Raw genomic sequence first — 16,722 nt, forward strand, 5'->3', positions numbered from 1 at the left:
AAATAACAAAGGTTAGAAGTCACCGGATTACGCAGCTCCCTTGAGACGGAGCGGCGGGTGGCGACTGGAGACCGGGCGGCGGCTGGCTGGCTGAAGACCGAGGTGGGGGGAGGGCTGGTGTACCCCGCGGGGGGGGGGGGGGGGGGGAGGGGAGAGGGGAGGGGGGGGGGCCCGGCGGTCGGGTCAGGGTCGGCAGCCGGGCCGGCGCCGAGGACCGGAGGTCGGGGCCGGCGGTCGGGTCGGGTCGGCGCCGAATGTCGGCGACGGCGCCGGGGACCAGGTACCGGTGCGAGAGGGAGGGAGAGAGGGTAGGGAGAGAGAGAGAGAGATCGGGCCGGAGGTCGGCGCCGGGGGCCGGAGGTCGGGCTCGGAGATCGGGCCGGGTCGACGCCGACGGTCGGTGCGGGGGGCTCGGAGATCGGGCCGGAGATCGGCGCCGGGGCTCGGAGATCGGGCCGGAGGTCGGCGCCGGGGGCCAGATCGGGTTGGAGGGGCCTTTATTCTATTATTAAATGTTCTGCAGATTATCCGCGAGGTTTCCCAATCCAATTTGATTATGATTATTCACTAACCTTGCTGCTAAAACGGCTATTAGAAAGAAGCATAGGTCGTTCAAGATTACTAACAAAACTGTCTTCATCCCTTGAATCTCTACGCTATGTAGCTCTCCCTACTTCCGCTCTCATAAAATGCAAATCATTTTACAGCTTGGGAAAACAAGCACAAGCCAAAGTCGAGCAGACGTAAAAACAAAAGGAAATTAAAAGAGATTGAACAGAAGAAAAGATTTTCTTCAAATTGACACCTCATATATTCACAAAACAATGGACCTTGCCTCCACTACAAAAACTTTTGGCCAGAGAGATGCTGCCTTCCCATCCCATCTACCCTGGTAAATATAACAAAGCTTATGCCTTGTATTCTAATTGTAATGCCTGGAAAGTAACTTAGCTGAAAGTACCTTTTACTAACATCTTTCTTGCATCTCTATGACATCCGCGTACCAGCCAATGTCTAACCCTAGTTTCATTCACCAATCACCAGGAAAAAAGAGAAAAGGCAACCCCCTAGTCCAACTTTACTCTTCCAAGTTCAAGAGAGATCCTCGTTCTGCATTTACATCAGTCTTAAGTACTTCTAAAACAGTTGCATTGCAAAAGAAGCATCTGTCGCAGTTCAGAAGGTGTCTTGAAATGCAGCCGAAGCAAGAAACGTGTGAACAGGGCACAAATTGAGCATTTGCTTGACATGTATAACAGATGCAGCAGATGCTCTCATCATGTTCTGTTTCACCCCCATGTCCTATCCTCTCGACTTCCACTACCTCTGACTGAGAGATAAGCAGACCTGAAAATATCTCCAGTTGCCTGATTTTTTTCAGATAATCATCTCCGCTGAATAAGCTAGCCTGAAACTCATGAAAAGATAGTTAGAATACAGATGACGCAACCAAGGGCAACAATTTTTGGAACCCTTTCCAAACACCAGCACAACAAAAAAAACAGCAACTGAGCTCAAACCAGTCAACCAGTGTTCATCTTTCTAATTGCCAAGTCTAAAAACCATAGTACCCAAAACAATTTTCTTTTATAAGAAGCAAATTTCTTGTTGTATGCCAACTTCCCATGCAAGCCTGAAATTGTAGCAGTAGGGTACAAGCAAACTAATATAATGGAGTAGAGACTAACCCAATTGTACTCCAAAAGAGACTGTAACCCAGAGACTACAGTGTCGGGGAAATCCATGCTGGCAAATATCCCAACCATGTCATTCTCTCCAGTATCTGACTCCCTGCTAGCATCTAGCAAATTAAGAATGATTCCAGCAAGAGGTGCCAAAATCATGCCTTTATTTACTTTCTCTGGGGGAGTACCTGGACGCCTTAAGAATCTGCAAGAATGACAACTGAGCACCCCAAATTAAGGAGGAAATAAAACTCAAAACACACAGACAAAGGGACTGAATACCATGTTACACGCAAATATCAACCTATAGTCAAAACAAATGCAAGTACCAACAATATTCTGATAATGCATGGAATGAGAACGAGGGCTAAGATAAATGCAAGCATAGAAATTTTTCGGTGAATGCAAGGCCGCCAATTAAAAATTCTTTATTTTTTATTTTCAGAAATATCAGGTGTCCGGCTTCTCTGTCGTAATATCGATCTCCTTACTTGGCTGATAGGGCTTTGATTCAATGCTAAAGAAACTACAGTGTGGAATGTGTTAACAAAGCACAACATTTTTTACCGTCAGAACGTAAGAGGATTTCAGAGTTATCGGGATAAAAGCATCAGTACAGAGATGGTGGATGCCAATTACAGCTGAACGAGAGACAGCTCATTCAAAATAAATGGGATCTCACAAGGGATCAGCTCATCTCGACTGGAGAACGGATCTTTTATTCCTTGGAATAAGAATGGTTTTTGGTTGCGTCAGACAATAAAATGAAATAAGCATAGATGACTTTACACTCCCTCACTCAAAAAAATACCCCATAAACCAAAAGAAAAAAATGAAAAGGCAATAAGGTGTTCCACACAAATGTTGAAACTTACACGTCAAAAAGATCGAAATCAACTGCAGAAATTAAGTGGTTTAGGATAAAGACGATCACTTCAGTCAGCCTTCGTAAATTTGTATCTGCCCCAGAGAGAAAAGCTTGAGGTATCTCATGGGTACAAAATTCTAACACCCTTGCAAGATTGCATGATAGATCAAATATAACGGTGCATTTCCGTTGCTGAAACTCCAACACCTGAAAGCACACTTAAACATTTATTACACACAAGAAATGATAACAGCAACAAAACATCCCCCCTCAATCCCATAAACTACTTTTCCACCTTTGCAAGACAGTATGCAAAAGTCACCTTCGGTTAAGATATTCAACCCCCCACCCCCACCAAGATATTATAAATTACTAGTACAACGTCAGTAGAAACTCCCTAAGCTGAATGTAAAGAATAGTAGTAATTTTTAAAATTTAATGTAAAGAATAGTAGTAATTTTTAAAATTTAAGTGTCACAAGGATATATTTTGCTTTTTAAGGGTACAATATTCTGCTCGAGGACTTCATCGAAGAAACCTTGATCAGAATATCATCAGAGGCAATTCACTAGAATGTATACTTAATAAAGCATTTTTGGAGGTAATAAAACACACAAGGTGCAGTGAAACATTTGATTTGTAACCATTCTGCAATATAGAGCACAACCTGTCAAAACATATTATCAGCAAATACATAACAAAAGCAATTACCATAGGTAAATTAGAAACGGCATACAACAAAATGACATTGTAATAAAAGTCAGACAGAAATTTCCTGTGTGGTGAGTTGAGAAGAGAATGATGGGAAAGGGAGGAACTAAACTGTAAAAGTAGAAGGCAAACATAATTTCCGTTGTTTGGTTAATAGGAGTATGCATATTAACTTCTCAAAACTCCCTGAAATCATGCAATATGGAAGAACCTCTCTTTGGTGTACATAGCACTTAGCAGTACCAGAAAACACCAACGATTAAAAAGTTAATCAATGAGATGTATGCTTTTTAACTTCCCTTTCCTTCATTGATCCAAACATTGAAAGCTAAAAGACATGTAAAGGGAACAATACCTTGTAAGTTTCCTGCATTTCACGAGTTGAAACTGAAAATTCTGTCATTGCCCAGCTCAAAGTGTTGAACAAATGATTCAGAAAAGTAGAAAATAGTTCGTCATCATGCATGCAAACCTCCCGCAATAATTTCTTCATTAACAAATACATAAGAATTAGATCTACAAGTTACTCTCAATGGGTAAGCAGTACAGAATCGTAACTGTGTAGGCAAAGACATACTATCATCAAGTCACCTGATATATAACTGATGAAGAGGAAGATGATTCTCCACGTTTTGATGAACCAAAACCAGAACCCTTGCACAGCCTAAGAAGTATATTTGTTACGGGAACCCACGATCTATTGTCAAAAGCAGACAGTAGTGCTTTAGGCATTCTCTGCATTGCAGCTTCATTACATTCCAAAGCCGCCAAGAACTCCTTGTACTGCACCAACACAGAAATAGACTGCAGAAGAAGATCTCGCAGCTCCGCACTCGATATCCTTGGATCATTGAAGTGGGTGACGACGAAAGTAACCTGAACAAGGAAAATTAATAGTAAATACACATAACAAGAATGAAGCCCAGTGATCTAGTACTTAACAGGAAACAAGTACGAGAAGGAACCTAGCATTGTGGATCATTCCGGAACCAATCTTTCTACATTAGGAGAATCTTTGTGTGCTAAGTTTTTTCTTACAAATATTTCTCTTATGCTACATTAGCTTTGGAGGGTGTGATGAATTCTATTTCAGCATATCCAAATAGTCAACCACAACATAAACCATAGGCATTATAGACTTGGGCCTGAAAATATCGTAGAAAGAAAAGAATGTGATTAGAGAGTGTTAAGACATACAAAGGATGTGAGTCCTTGCTTGAGAAGTATTGTAGCAGGGACAAAAGGAGGGTCACTTTTACGAAGTACATGGAAGCAGTCCACCTGTCATTGAACAACAGAAAGGAAGATTACTTTCACAAATGTGGCAACTGATAAACCAACCAGATAAATGACATGACAATAGCCGGAAAAACATTTGCCAGGGATGACCACTTGAAAACACTAAGCATCTCTAAGCCCAGAAATACAGCTACATAGAGACAAAAGTCACAACTATTTTGTCCAAGCTCTTTCTTTCTCTTTGCAGATCAATACACATGTCCAAGATCAGTTAAGGGGAAATGAAGTAAAACTCAATGGGCATAAAATGAAAGTAAGTAGGAAAAAATGCAATGTGCGTAATAGAAGACAAGTCAGGTTTGCTAGATCCATTCAGGCACATTCCCCTAAAAGCTATCCAAACACAGCATACTGGTAGCACAATGTGCAGATATGAAGAGGAAGATTAAAGAAAAGGATGGAAAGAAAAGGCCAGGCAAGTTCAGGAAGTGCAGATGCCCAAATTCTACAGAGGATATCACACTGTCTTCCGTTAAAAGTCATAAGTCCTTGGCTTCACTATCTACGCCTGAAGAAAGATAAGTGGCACTAGCAAAGAGGTAGAAAAGATTCATGCCAAAGTAAAAAGCAGAGTAAAGCATTAATACAAATGATCAGTCACTCTTTAATACAGGAAAATGAAAACTAGAGAAAGAAATTTATTACCAAAGTTTCCAAATAGTACTCAGGAATATAGATGAAGACCGAGTCCTCTCTGCTAAGAATCAAAAGCAACTGAACAATCCACATGCATGCTGCATACATCCCCCTCAGCTTCCACCGAGAAAACAGAGAAGCACGATACCTGCAAGATCAAAGAGAGCAAAGACCTAAGCTATACCTCCATGAAAGCAGACAGCAGCTACTCATTCATATGGAAAACACAGTGATGCATAATAGCCATAACATTATTTGGAAATAAAACAAAGATGTACAATGATTTACCAAGCACAATGTCTGACACAATCCGTTACTTCTTCTCTGTATACACTACGAGCCTCCTTCAGGCGCTTTACATGTTCCCCGCAAACTTTTTCTCTGATCTGCTTATCAACTTCTTCCAGAAGAATGATTGACTGTGATTGCCGAGACATGTACAGTGATGCCTACAATTGATAAGTGAAAACATTGAAATGTGAGCAAATCATGAAACATGATGAGGAAGATAATTACATTTTTGCAGCAATGAGTTCAGGTGCTGCAAGAATGGGAAGAAAAGAAAGAAAAAATGAACTGGAAGGACAGAAACATGTTTCCCGAAAGTGAAGATAGATATCAGGAACCATGTCCCACATGAGAGAAGCAGATAGAACTAGTTCCAGACCTAGTATATATCAATGAACTATGAATCATTCCCATATTTGTGGGAATCTATCAAATGAATCCTGCTTCCACGCCTGACTCAACTAGGTCCATTTTATTCTTATCAGATAATTCATCATAATTAGCTATTTTTATAATGACCATCAACCTTACCCAATCCTACCCCCACTATCTCCTTGGGTGGTCATCCTTGCCAATATTTTCAAAACCTACTATACCAAGAAATAAATTCTCATGAAGGGAGACAGCATGTTCGACTGATTAAACATCCAGCATGTAAAACACGAAATTTGACAACTGGACTTCTCCCTCTGCTGGTACATTTACCAAATTCACATATAACAACCTAGCTAATGGGACAATAAAGATGAGACATTTACCAGTTTAGGATTCCGGCGTGCACAGATTACCGGATCTGATTCCGTCGATACTCCGGCGAAGCTCCGTCGAGAATTTTCCGGTAAAATTTTCTGCATCAGTTAGCTAATCCGGTGACTTCTAACCTTTGCCATCTACTTTTTCTTGATTATTTCATCTCTTGACTTGTTTTTAATTTTTGGGATTGACTTTTTTCTAGATTATTCCATCTACTTTACACGTACCTTGTATTTCCTGTCGTTGCTTTGTTACTTTCGTTGTTTGTTTTTTTTTCTTTCGCGGTTTTTTACTTGGAGTAGTGGCTGTGGGCATTGATGGTAGGATAGGGTCATGTCTGAGGGGGTTGGGGCGGGGGGCTGTTTTGAGGGTGCAGGAGGAGGGAAGGGCTAGTGTGGGAGTAGGGGCAAGGTCTGGCGTTAGGGGCGGTAGAGGAAGACGTGTTGCTAGAGTTGACAGGCTGAGGGTTGGGTCTTGGAATATAGGGACTCTCCAGGGTAAGTCCATAGAGCTTGTGAAGATTCTTAGAAAGAGGAGGATTAATATTGCGTGTGTCCTGGAGACTAAGTGAGTAGGGTCTACGGATAGGGATGTGGATGGTTACAAGCTTTGGTACTCTGGAAGCGATAGGCGTAGGAATGGAGTTGGCATCTTAGTCGATGAAGAGTTTAGAGAGCATGTAGTGGAGGTTAAGAGGATCAGCGATAGGTTGATGACTATTAAGTTAGTCATTGGGAGGTGTACCATGAACGTGTGTAGTGTTTATGCTCCGCAGGTGGGCTTGAATGGGGAAGAGAAGATGCGATTTTGGGAGGCTTTGGATAAGCTGGTGAGAGACATGCCTAGCTCGGAGAAGATTGTGGTAGCAGGGGATTTCAATGGGCACATCGGGGCGTTACCGGGAGGCTTTGGCGATGAGCATGGTGGTTTTGGTTTTGGGGATAGAAATGAAGAGGGAGTCGCTCTGTTGGATTTTGCGAGGTCCTTTGGGCTGGTGGTGGTGAATTCAAGCTTTCCGAAGAAGGACGATCACCTTTTAAAGCGCGATAGCCAAGACCCAAATTGACTTTTTTCTGCTTAGGAAAGGGGATAAGGTGTTGTGTAAGGACTGTAAGGTCATTCCGAGTAAGAACCTTTCAACCCAGCATAGGCTCTTGGTGATGGACTTGGGTATGAAGTAGGAAAAAAAAAAAAAAGGTGAGAAGGTCGACCTAGAATTAAGTGGGGCGACTTGACACCGGTGAATGCGCAGGAGATAGGGGAGAAGGTAGCAGGTATGAGGGGTGGGAGTATGGGGGGACGTGGATGGTACGTGGGATAAGGTGTCTAGGCGCATCAAGGAGACTGCTAGGGAGGTGTTGGGTGTTTCTAGGGGCCGGGCCGGTCATCGTCGGGGGGATTGGTGGTGGAATGAAGAAGTTAAGAAGAAAGTGGAGACTAAAAAAGGGGCGTATGCTAAGTTGGTTGAGAGTAAGGATGAAGAGGAAAACCGGGTTAATAGGGAGGAGTACAAGTTAGCTGGGAAGGAGGCTAAGTTAGTTGTTACGGCTGCTAAGATGGCAGCGTTTAAGAGCTTGTATGCGGGGTTAAAGGAGAAAGGAGGAGAAAAAGGTTGTTTAGGCTTGCTAAGTCTAGGGAGAGAAAGGGTCGTGACCTCGACCAGGTGAAGTGCATTAAGGGGGAGGATGGTAGAGTGTTGGTGAAGGACAGTCACATTAAGAAAAGATGCCAGTCATATTTTCATAGGCTTTTGAACGATGAAGGGGATAGAGTATTAAGTTAGGGGAGCTGGAGCATTCAGAGGAGTGTCGTGATTTTAGTTATTGTAGACGTTTTAAGGTGGAGGGGCGTCAGAGAGGAGGTTCGCAGGATGTGAAGGGGTAGGGCAACAGGGCCTGATGAGATTCCTGTGGATTTTTGGAAGCTTTCTGGCGACGCTGGTCTAAGGTGGTTGACTGAATTGTTTAACGACATTTTCAAGACGGCGAAATTGCCCAAGGCTTAGAGATGGAGTACTATGATCCCTCTTTATAAAAACAAAGGTGACATTCAGAGCTGCAACAACTATAGGGGTGTTAAGTTATTGAGTCACACTATGAAGATTTAGGAGAGAGTGGTTTGAGTTGAGGTTGAGGAGGATAGTGTCTATTTCGGAGAACCAGTTTAGATTTATGCCCAGGCGCTCGACGACGGAGGCTATTCACCTGGTGCGGAGACTGGTGGAACAGTACAAGGAAAAAAAGAAGGATCTGCACATGGTGTTTATCGACTTGGAGAAGGTGTACGACAAAGTCCCTAGGGAGGTTCTTTGGAGATGCTTGGAGGTGAGTGGGATCCCGGTGGCGTATACCAGAGCAATCAAGGACATGTATGATGGAGCTAAGACCCAGATGAGGACGGCGGGAGGAGATTCAGAGCATTTCCCCGTCGATAAACGGGTTGCATCAGGGATCTACTCTTAGTCCGTTTTTGTTTGCTTTGATGATGGATGTGTTGACGCGGCGTATTCAAGGAGGTGCCTTGGTGTATGCTTTTCGCAGATGATGTAGTTTTGATTGATGAGACGCGAGGGGGTGTGAATGATAAATTAGAGGTGTGGAGACAGACCCTTGAGTCTAAAGGATTCAGGTTGAGTAGGAGTAAGACAAAATATTTGGAGTGCAAGTTTAATGACTCGAGCCAGGAGAACGAGGTGGTAGTAAGGTTGGACTCCAGGTGGTGTGTAAGAGGGATAATTTCAAGTATCTCGAGTCCATGATTCAGGTGAATGGTGAGATTGACGAGGATGTCTCCCACCGTATTGAGGCGGGATGGATAAAGTGGAAGCTCGCCTCGGGGGTGTTTTGTGATAAGAAGGTGCCACTTAAACTTAAAGGCAAATGCTACAGGGTGGCAGTCTGTCCGGCCATGTTGTATGGAGAGGAGTGTTGGCCAGTCAAGAACACCCACGTTCAAAAATTGAAGGTGGCGGAAATGCAGATGTTGCGTTGGATGTGTGGGCTTACTAGGAGTGATAAGAGTTCGGAATAAGTTTATTCGAGAGGTTGGAGTGGCTTCGATGGAGGACAAGATGCGGGAAGTCCGACTGAGATGGTTCGAACCCGTGATGAGGAGGGGCACGGATGCCCCGGTTCGTAGGTGTGAGAGGCTGGCTTTGGATGGTTTTAGCAGGGTAGGGGTAAGCCAAAGAAATACTGGAGAGAGGTGATTAGGCGGGACATGGAGCAGTTACTATTTACGGAGGACATGACCCTAGTTAGGAAGATCTGGAGGACGAGAATTAGGATATAAAGCTAGTGCCAGTTTGGGTCGTCAGGGTAGGATATTATTACTTGGTGGGTGTACTTTTCTTGTTATGTTACCTTGTTTCATGCTTTATTACGAACTTGTTTGCTAGTCTTTGTGTACTATTCCTTGTGGACGTCGTATCTATGTCATGTCAGCCTATTCCATGCTTTATTACGGATCTGATTATTATTTCTTGTCTTGAGCCGGGGGTCTATCGGAAACAGCCTTTCTACTTCAACGGAGGTAGTGGTATGGACTGCGTACATCTTACCCTCCCCAGACCCCACTATGTGGGAATACACTGGGTTTGTTGTTGTTGTCGTATTAATTTCAAACTAGCAGGAAAATTAAAAATATGTCATCATTACAAATATAGACAGAACATAATTTTGCAAGGCCAAAGGTCGAGCAAGGGGTTGCTTTCAAAACTTTAGCTCCACAACAACATACCCAGTGAAATCCCGGAGGTGGGGACGTGGGGTCAAGGGAGAGTAGAGTGTCACAGACCTTACACCTACCTCGTGGTGGTAGAGAGGTTGTTTCCGACAGACCCTCGGTTCAAGTATCGCATAACAGGGCAGTATGAAAAGGAACATACATAAGTAACAAAGACATAGCAAATAATAGAGAAAACATTACATGACGTTCAGGGAAAAGGAACAGCAGCAGTAGAAAAAAAATGTGAAAACCGAATCAATGAGAAACAACAGGTAGTAACATAAAATGAGGGACAAGAAACTATAGGGAAGTTGTTGATACTATCGCTATAAAACGAACAGGTATAGTTGGTCAAACTACCACGAAGACTATACTGCAGGAAAAGGAAAGCGAGACACTGCTCCACTACCTACTAACCCTCTACCCTAATCTGCAACCTTCATATCTTCCTAAGGCCATGTCCTCTGTAAATCCCTTCATCTAAGGTCATGTTACCTCATTTATACCACTTCGGATATTTTTCAAACAAAAAGGAAGTTTAATAACTATCTTTAGTAAGGGAAAAGCTAGTCACCTGCTTAAAATTGGGTGCAAGACCTAAATGATACAGCAAAAGCATGGCATCCAGTAGCTCCTCTTCTTTTAGAGTTGCTGAAGAAACATTGTGCTCTCTGGGAACATATCTCATTTGATGCATAGAACGGAAGCCAAACTCTGATTCGGACTGGTCACTTGTGCTCGGTTTATCTGCTATGTCATCATTCAAACTACTGGTGCTGCATTCTGCAGCAACATGAGCAGACCTCTCACGAATAGAGCTGAAATGTCCCCTTGAACCTTTTGCCATGCGTCTGATAGAATCTTTAGATATTCTTGTAAAATCATCGTCATAAGTAGAACAACAGCACGGCTTCTGCTTACTTAGATGTGTAACTCTATCTTCTTCATCGTCCATACATCCTTCTTCCCACCGAATCACTTCATCATGCTGCTCATTGCTAATAGGATGGGACTTTGCTAGGTGATTATATGAACCACCAAGCCTTGGAATAACAACTCGATGAGGATCATTCTTGAGAAACAAGCCTACAGGAAAAGCTTGCTGGCCTCCTCTATGTAGAAAACCAACATCAGATACTCCAGAATCCTTCATCCAACCACAAATGTCCCCAAACCCCTCAGACAGGAAATGGAGTATGATACCAAACAAAGAAACAAGTACAGAATTGCTAGAAACACCAGGTGGTGGCAAATTTCGATCTGCACCCCTGTTTTTAAGTAGAATATTTTGTAAGAATGTCCTGAATACAGAGCCAGGTAGCTGCGGTGGTGACGTGGGTGGCACGAACTGCATTACCAAACGGCAAAGGTCTCTCTGCTTCTCTTCAACCTGAAGAAGAAATATGTAAATCTTCTTGTGGATGGAGAAACATATAATGAAATAGCAAGCCCTTTTAGACTTTCTAGTAGAAGGGATGCGTATGTGTGATAGATCACAAAAATCAAATGTAATGATTCTTAAGTGAAACATCAACAGAAAAAGCTGATAGATGCACACATTACTGGAGATCAAGGCAATAGCAAAGGCCAGTTAAACTGAAAAGCTGGGCGAAGAGAAGATCGATATGATGCAGTAAAATCCACAATACCACCGTCCAACTATTAGATTTGACAAGAGCAGCCAAGCAACTATAGAATTTTGAATAAGGCAAGACTTCAGCCACCCAAATCATGCGACTAGGTGATGCAATATTGTATACTTGCACATTCCTATTGGAAAGATACACAGTAAAACTAAAACAACTAACACGAAAAACTTCTAAAAGAACTGAGCTGATGTTTCTAATCTAAAACGCCACCTTTTGCTATTGCAATGAACCACCTCCCCTTCTCACCAGCAACCAAAGAAAGTGAAAGAGATACACGTCATCTTGATGATACAATTCATAGCGATGAACAGTACTATACTTTAACATCTCAAACAAGCACATGTGGCTGCACAAAGGGCATAAACAGCATATCATGCATCTTAAGACCAAGCAACATAAGAATTGCCAGAACTTCAAAGGGTTAGATTTGTTGTCCGTTTATATGTGCATTATAATATTTTTCATGTGATGTCCAAAGTCGGCATTATTGATGAAGATTCAATATTACAATTTCCTGTGCAATACAGCCAAAACTCTCTCTTTATTTTGACAGGTGCAGCTCAGCGTAAAAATGGCTCATGTAAGAGAAACTCAAGTCAAAGCTCTAGGCAAATCAGGCTGCGGGAATTGCATTAATTTTCACATTGCTAAGATGGATGAACTTTCCTATTAAACTTGATCAAGTGAGAAAATATCCAATATTACTATATAAAAAACCTATGATGCTATGTCTCCTTTGCAAGCAGTTCAAAGATATTGTTGAAATAGGAAAAAGAAACCAAGCATCCACTGCTCATTACATGACTGACTACCTTATTAAAAGACTTGAGCTTCCATTTCAACCAAAATACCCAGTCAGGTATACTTTAAGCACATAGAACAACTGAGTCCGTCTAACTAGTACCAGGACTTTCAAGGAACATCATCAAATGCACCATCTTATTCAAGTATAAAATAGCAATATCAGACCAAGAACAATCACGAACATGGACCAACATTGTATGAGGGGACAAAGAAGCACATAAGATACCAATATAAGTTCCATTCCATCAACAAAAAGAATACCTTGTCTATTGCTTCTGACAAAGCAGCTGTAGTCAGGAACAGGCTAGCCTCATTTGACGTATCCTCACACGAACCAGGCCACCAAACAGAAGGCAACAGACCTTGAAGATCCTGCTTGTTAGGACTCTTCCGTGACAAAAACCCTTCAAACAAAAGGTCAAAATCTGAAGATTTCCACCACAGTGTCATCACTTCTTCCCGCCTTAAGATGTGGCATGCCAAGGCCAGATATGCATATGAACCTGTGTAAGGAACATCTGAAAGGCTCAATGGTGCTGTTTTACAAAAGGTCGAGAGTGAACTTATGATATGTTCAAACAAAATTCTCGACTCTGGGAATTCTAGGAAAGAATCGAGTATGTTGTCCAAACTCATATAATCATGAGGAGGATGGATTCTAAAGACCTCCATTATCAGTGATAGAAGTGGACCACAACCTATGTACTTTGTGCTTCCGTCTTCAGCAACAAGTGTAGAGAACAACTCCTCACATATCCCACGAGAGACGGGGTGTGAAAGCTTTTCAAATGACACAAACCTTTTCAATCTTCGCAATTTCTCAACAGAACTGAACTCTGCCCTTCCCACACGCTGCATTTCAATTAGCCTTCTAAAACAATTAAGCAAATCAGTAGCAATTGAACTTCTGGGTGGTGGAGGCTGAATAGGAAGGAAACCTTTTACTGGGTACCTGAAAGGGATTTCCCCAAAGTTTAACTCACAACATTCACCTTGAGAGAGAGAAATTGCTGGATAATACCCCAATCCAGGAACCATCTTACGAATACCTATAAATGCTAGACCAAGCGAAACTCCATTTCGATAAAATAATATCTCATCACCATCCAAATCAATACAGCATCCAATCACATCACCAACAACCCATGGCTGACCATAATCCTGAGCTTCCTTATTCCATTTACTGACCCTCTTTCCATCATATGCATATGAATCATCAGCATCACCCACACCCTTATGATCCGTAAATGGACAGGAAAGAGGTGCCCAACCTAGCTGTTGTATACCAGAAGTTTCAAGAGTTACTTCATACATCCATTTCCCTTTCCACACACAAGCATTGGCCCTTGCACTGCTGAATAGAGAATGACTCTCCACGATAAAAGGTGGTTTGACTATCCTAATGTCACCACAAATGCTCGATTCCTCTATTCTAATAGCCTGATGTTTACAACAATCACCAGCAATAAAAACCCCTTCTCTTTTTCTGTCTGTACCAGCCTTCCGATTTATATGGTACTTCAGAAATTCATTGTTTATGACCGAGCGAACCACTTTAGCATCTATTGAACAAGAGAGCGGCTTAATAGACTTGTATGGAAGATCAAAGATGTGCTCGAGTGTCCTTTCCACAGATTGATCTCCAAAATCATCACAATATGAAACAAGACGAGTTCTCTGATAACTCTCCCTCCTATCATCACCATCCAATACCACGGCCAACCCAGAAGAAAGGCCACCAATACGTAGGCCGTCTTCTGCCATTCGCAACAATAGTACTCCAACACCAATCAATCAATCCTCACTCGCTTTAATCCCAAAACAGCATCAACAGTCTCCACTCAAAACCAAGACAGAAAAATCCAATTCTCGCAACACAAAAAACACTAATCCATTCACTATTTCCTTACTTAGCTATGAGCTTACAGCTCCTTTCTCCTACAAAACCAAAACAAACACACACAGAAAATCAATAAAAAGGGACAAAAAAAACACCAGAAAAAATGGAGACAAGTATCTAAAACTCAAATTAAAGCGAAAACTTAAACTCGAATTCATTTTTTCGCTTTGACCTACACTTAACTCCAACTTTAACCTATAATGATCATTCAAATTAAACAAAGTACCTAATTTACAGTATCCAATTCTCATTTCCACCACTTAAACTCACAAACAAAAATCAAAACTAAATCGCAGAAAATTCGAATTAATTTAACAAACTCATAATATACAGAATACCACAACAAAAATATTGAAAAACAAAAATACAAATAAATAAATAAAACAGTATAAGTTACGTATATTATACGCAGCAGAAATAACGGAAGTTCAAAAACTCGACGCAGATAAATAGTAGAAACGCTTTCGCGGAAAAAAAAAATACTTACAAAAATTGGTATAAGGCTTTAAGCTACGTTTGTTGGAAGAAATAGAAGTGGCGGCTGAAGAACAGTGGAGTTTTTCAGGTACACCATTGATGAAGGAAGAGAGAGAAAGTGTAAAGAGAGAAAGAGAAGGAAAATGAAGAGTTGGGATTTGATTTTGTTGCTTTTACTAATTTTTGGTTTGTGGAGTGGGGGGGAGGGGTTTTGCCCAGAAACTTGGGAAGTAAGAGGAAAAAATTGAACCCACGAAGACGAATATAGACAGGACCATAGGACTATTACGCCTGGCGGCTAAGAGCTCTGGCCCAACTCCAACAATTTATTTTTTTTTTAAATTACACAAATAGACAAATTATATTTTCAATATTACAAAAAATTTCAATTTCCTAAAAGTATTACAAAAATTTCAATATATATACAGAATATTATGTATATGTCGGTTATGTTATGTATATTAATAATAGAGAGAGAGAATAAAGTAATTTTAAAAAATAGAAAAAGTATAATTACTTCCAAAATGGTTGGTATTTATGTTATTTATACTTATTTTTTTCTTCATACTTTTCATTTTCATGAATTATAAAAAGATGTCTAATAGTATTGTTTGGATATTCGAAATATTTATGTAACGTTACGTTAAGTGAAAAAAATCATGTTTGTAGTAAATAGGATGAGTCAAAATTGGAGAGATGCTTCATTGAGGAAAATTGGAAAGGATGGTATTCGGTGTGAGTTGAGGTGATTTATTGTTGATTTGACTAAAGTCTGAAAGAAATAAATAAAAAGAAAGTACTCTAGAAAGGAATGTATATGAATTTCATTATTCTTTGATCTTCATTTTATAGAATGTAACACTTCTATATATATAGCTGTTAATACATAAAATGGCTAATAGTGTTGTTTAACTAGTCAAAAGATTATGTAACATTACCATATGTGAAAAAATCGCATCTTGTAAAAGGATGGGTTAAAATTGGAGAAATGTCTGTGGCGATTAGGGGAAATTGAGAAGGGCGATCCTCTGTATGAGTAGGGGCAATTTACTATTGATCTGAGTAAAGTTGTTCTATAATTAGGCAGCCAATCGGACTCCTTTCCGGAGATAAGCTATCTGAAAAAATAGCAAGAAAATACTCTAGAAAGAAAAGTATATGAATTTCATTCTCCTTCAATCCTCATTTTATAGAATGTGACGCTCGTATACATACATCTATAAAATATGACGCCCCTAATATATACATCTATAGAATGTAATGCCCATACATTTACAATTGTTGATACGTAAAATGTCAAAAAATTTCAACAAACTTAAAATTACAGCTACAATGAATCTACAGTTGTATATCTTCTAGAAAATTTTATCTTCAATTTAGTAGTGTTTGTTCAAGCCAACAAATGCAAATGTTTGTGATTCATTGTCTCAAAAGACCCGATGTAAATATATTGGCCCATCTGAGAAGATCCAAAGAATAAACTCGATCGTTCACATACTTGATATATTCCTTTAAAACACCCAAACGGACTTAGACAAATATTTATTTTTAATTATTTTGTTTCTCTTTATCATTATTCCTCTAACATTAGCTCTCCAACAGAGAATCCGTTAGAAGTTTCGACAACATCCCCATCAAATGGAGCGTAATACCCTACAAATTCTTATCATGTTTGTGTAGTTTCTTATGTTATTTTTTAGTTTGAAAATCAAGATGTACGACCTTTAAATCAGTTAGAAATCATTTAGAATGAGTTCAGAGATTTAAACGAAAGTCCTAAGTACGTGAAATAGTTAGAGCATCGCATCAGGAAGTCCCCGCACTAAAGGCTCAACCTCTTTTTAAACTCCAAAGGACCTGAAATTAACTCATCCTTCGCGTTGAGGGCCATATCAAACTCCCCTAGCACGCTAGGACGTCGTGGTG

General features: G+C 40.8%; 1 protein-coding gene across 3 annotated transcripts; it reads right to left on the bottom strand.

Moving 5' to 3' along the window:
* Positions 1–770: 770 nt before the first annotated feature.
* Positions 771–15,045, bottom strand: LOC107850573 (E3 ubiquitin-protein ligase RKP). Of its 3 annotated transcripts, none has more exons than XM_016695187.2 (11): positions 14,807–15,045; positions 12,681–14,357; positions 10,541–11,356; positions 5,488–5,648; positions 5,209–5,347; positions 4,462–4,545; positions 3,856–4,140; positions 3,620–3,751; positions 2,561–2,760; positions 1,689–1,890; positions 771–1,408 (listed from the first exon to the last, which is right to left on the bottom strand). In XM_016695187.2, the coding sequence occupies exons 2-11, from the start codon at positions 14,181–14,183 to the stop codon at positions 1,079–1,081; spliced, it is 3,852 nt and encodes a 1,283-aa protein (XP_016550673.1). In that variant the 5' UTR covers positions 14,184–14,357; positions 14,807–15,045; the 3' UTR covers positions 771–1,078. The 3 variants fall into 3 exon arrangements, with proteins under 3 accessions (XP_016550673.1, XP_016550672.1, XP_047256365.1); XM_016695186.2 differs by having other exon boundaries at positions 1,689–1,905; XM_047400409.1 differs by lacking the exon at positions 4,462–4,545 and having other exon boundaries at positions 1,689–1,905; positions 14,807–15,042.
* Positions 15,046–16,722: the final 1,677 nt, after the last annotated feature.

This window comes from Capsicum annuum, chromosome 12 (assembly GCF_002878395.1).
Source record: "Capsicum annuum cultivar UCD-10X-F1 chromosome 12, UCD10Xv1.1, whole genome shotgun sequence".
NCBI lineage: Eukaryota > Viridiplantae > Streptophyta > Magnoliopsida > Solanales > Solanaceae > Capsicum > Capsicum annuum.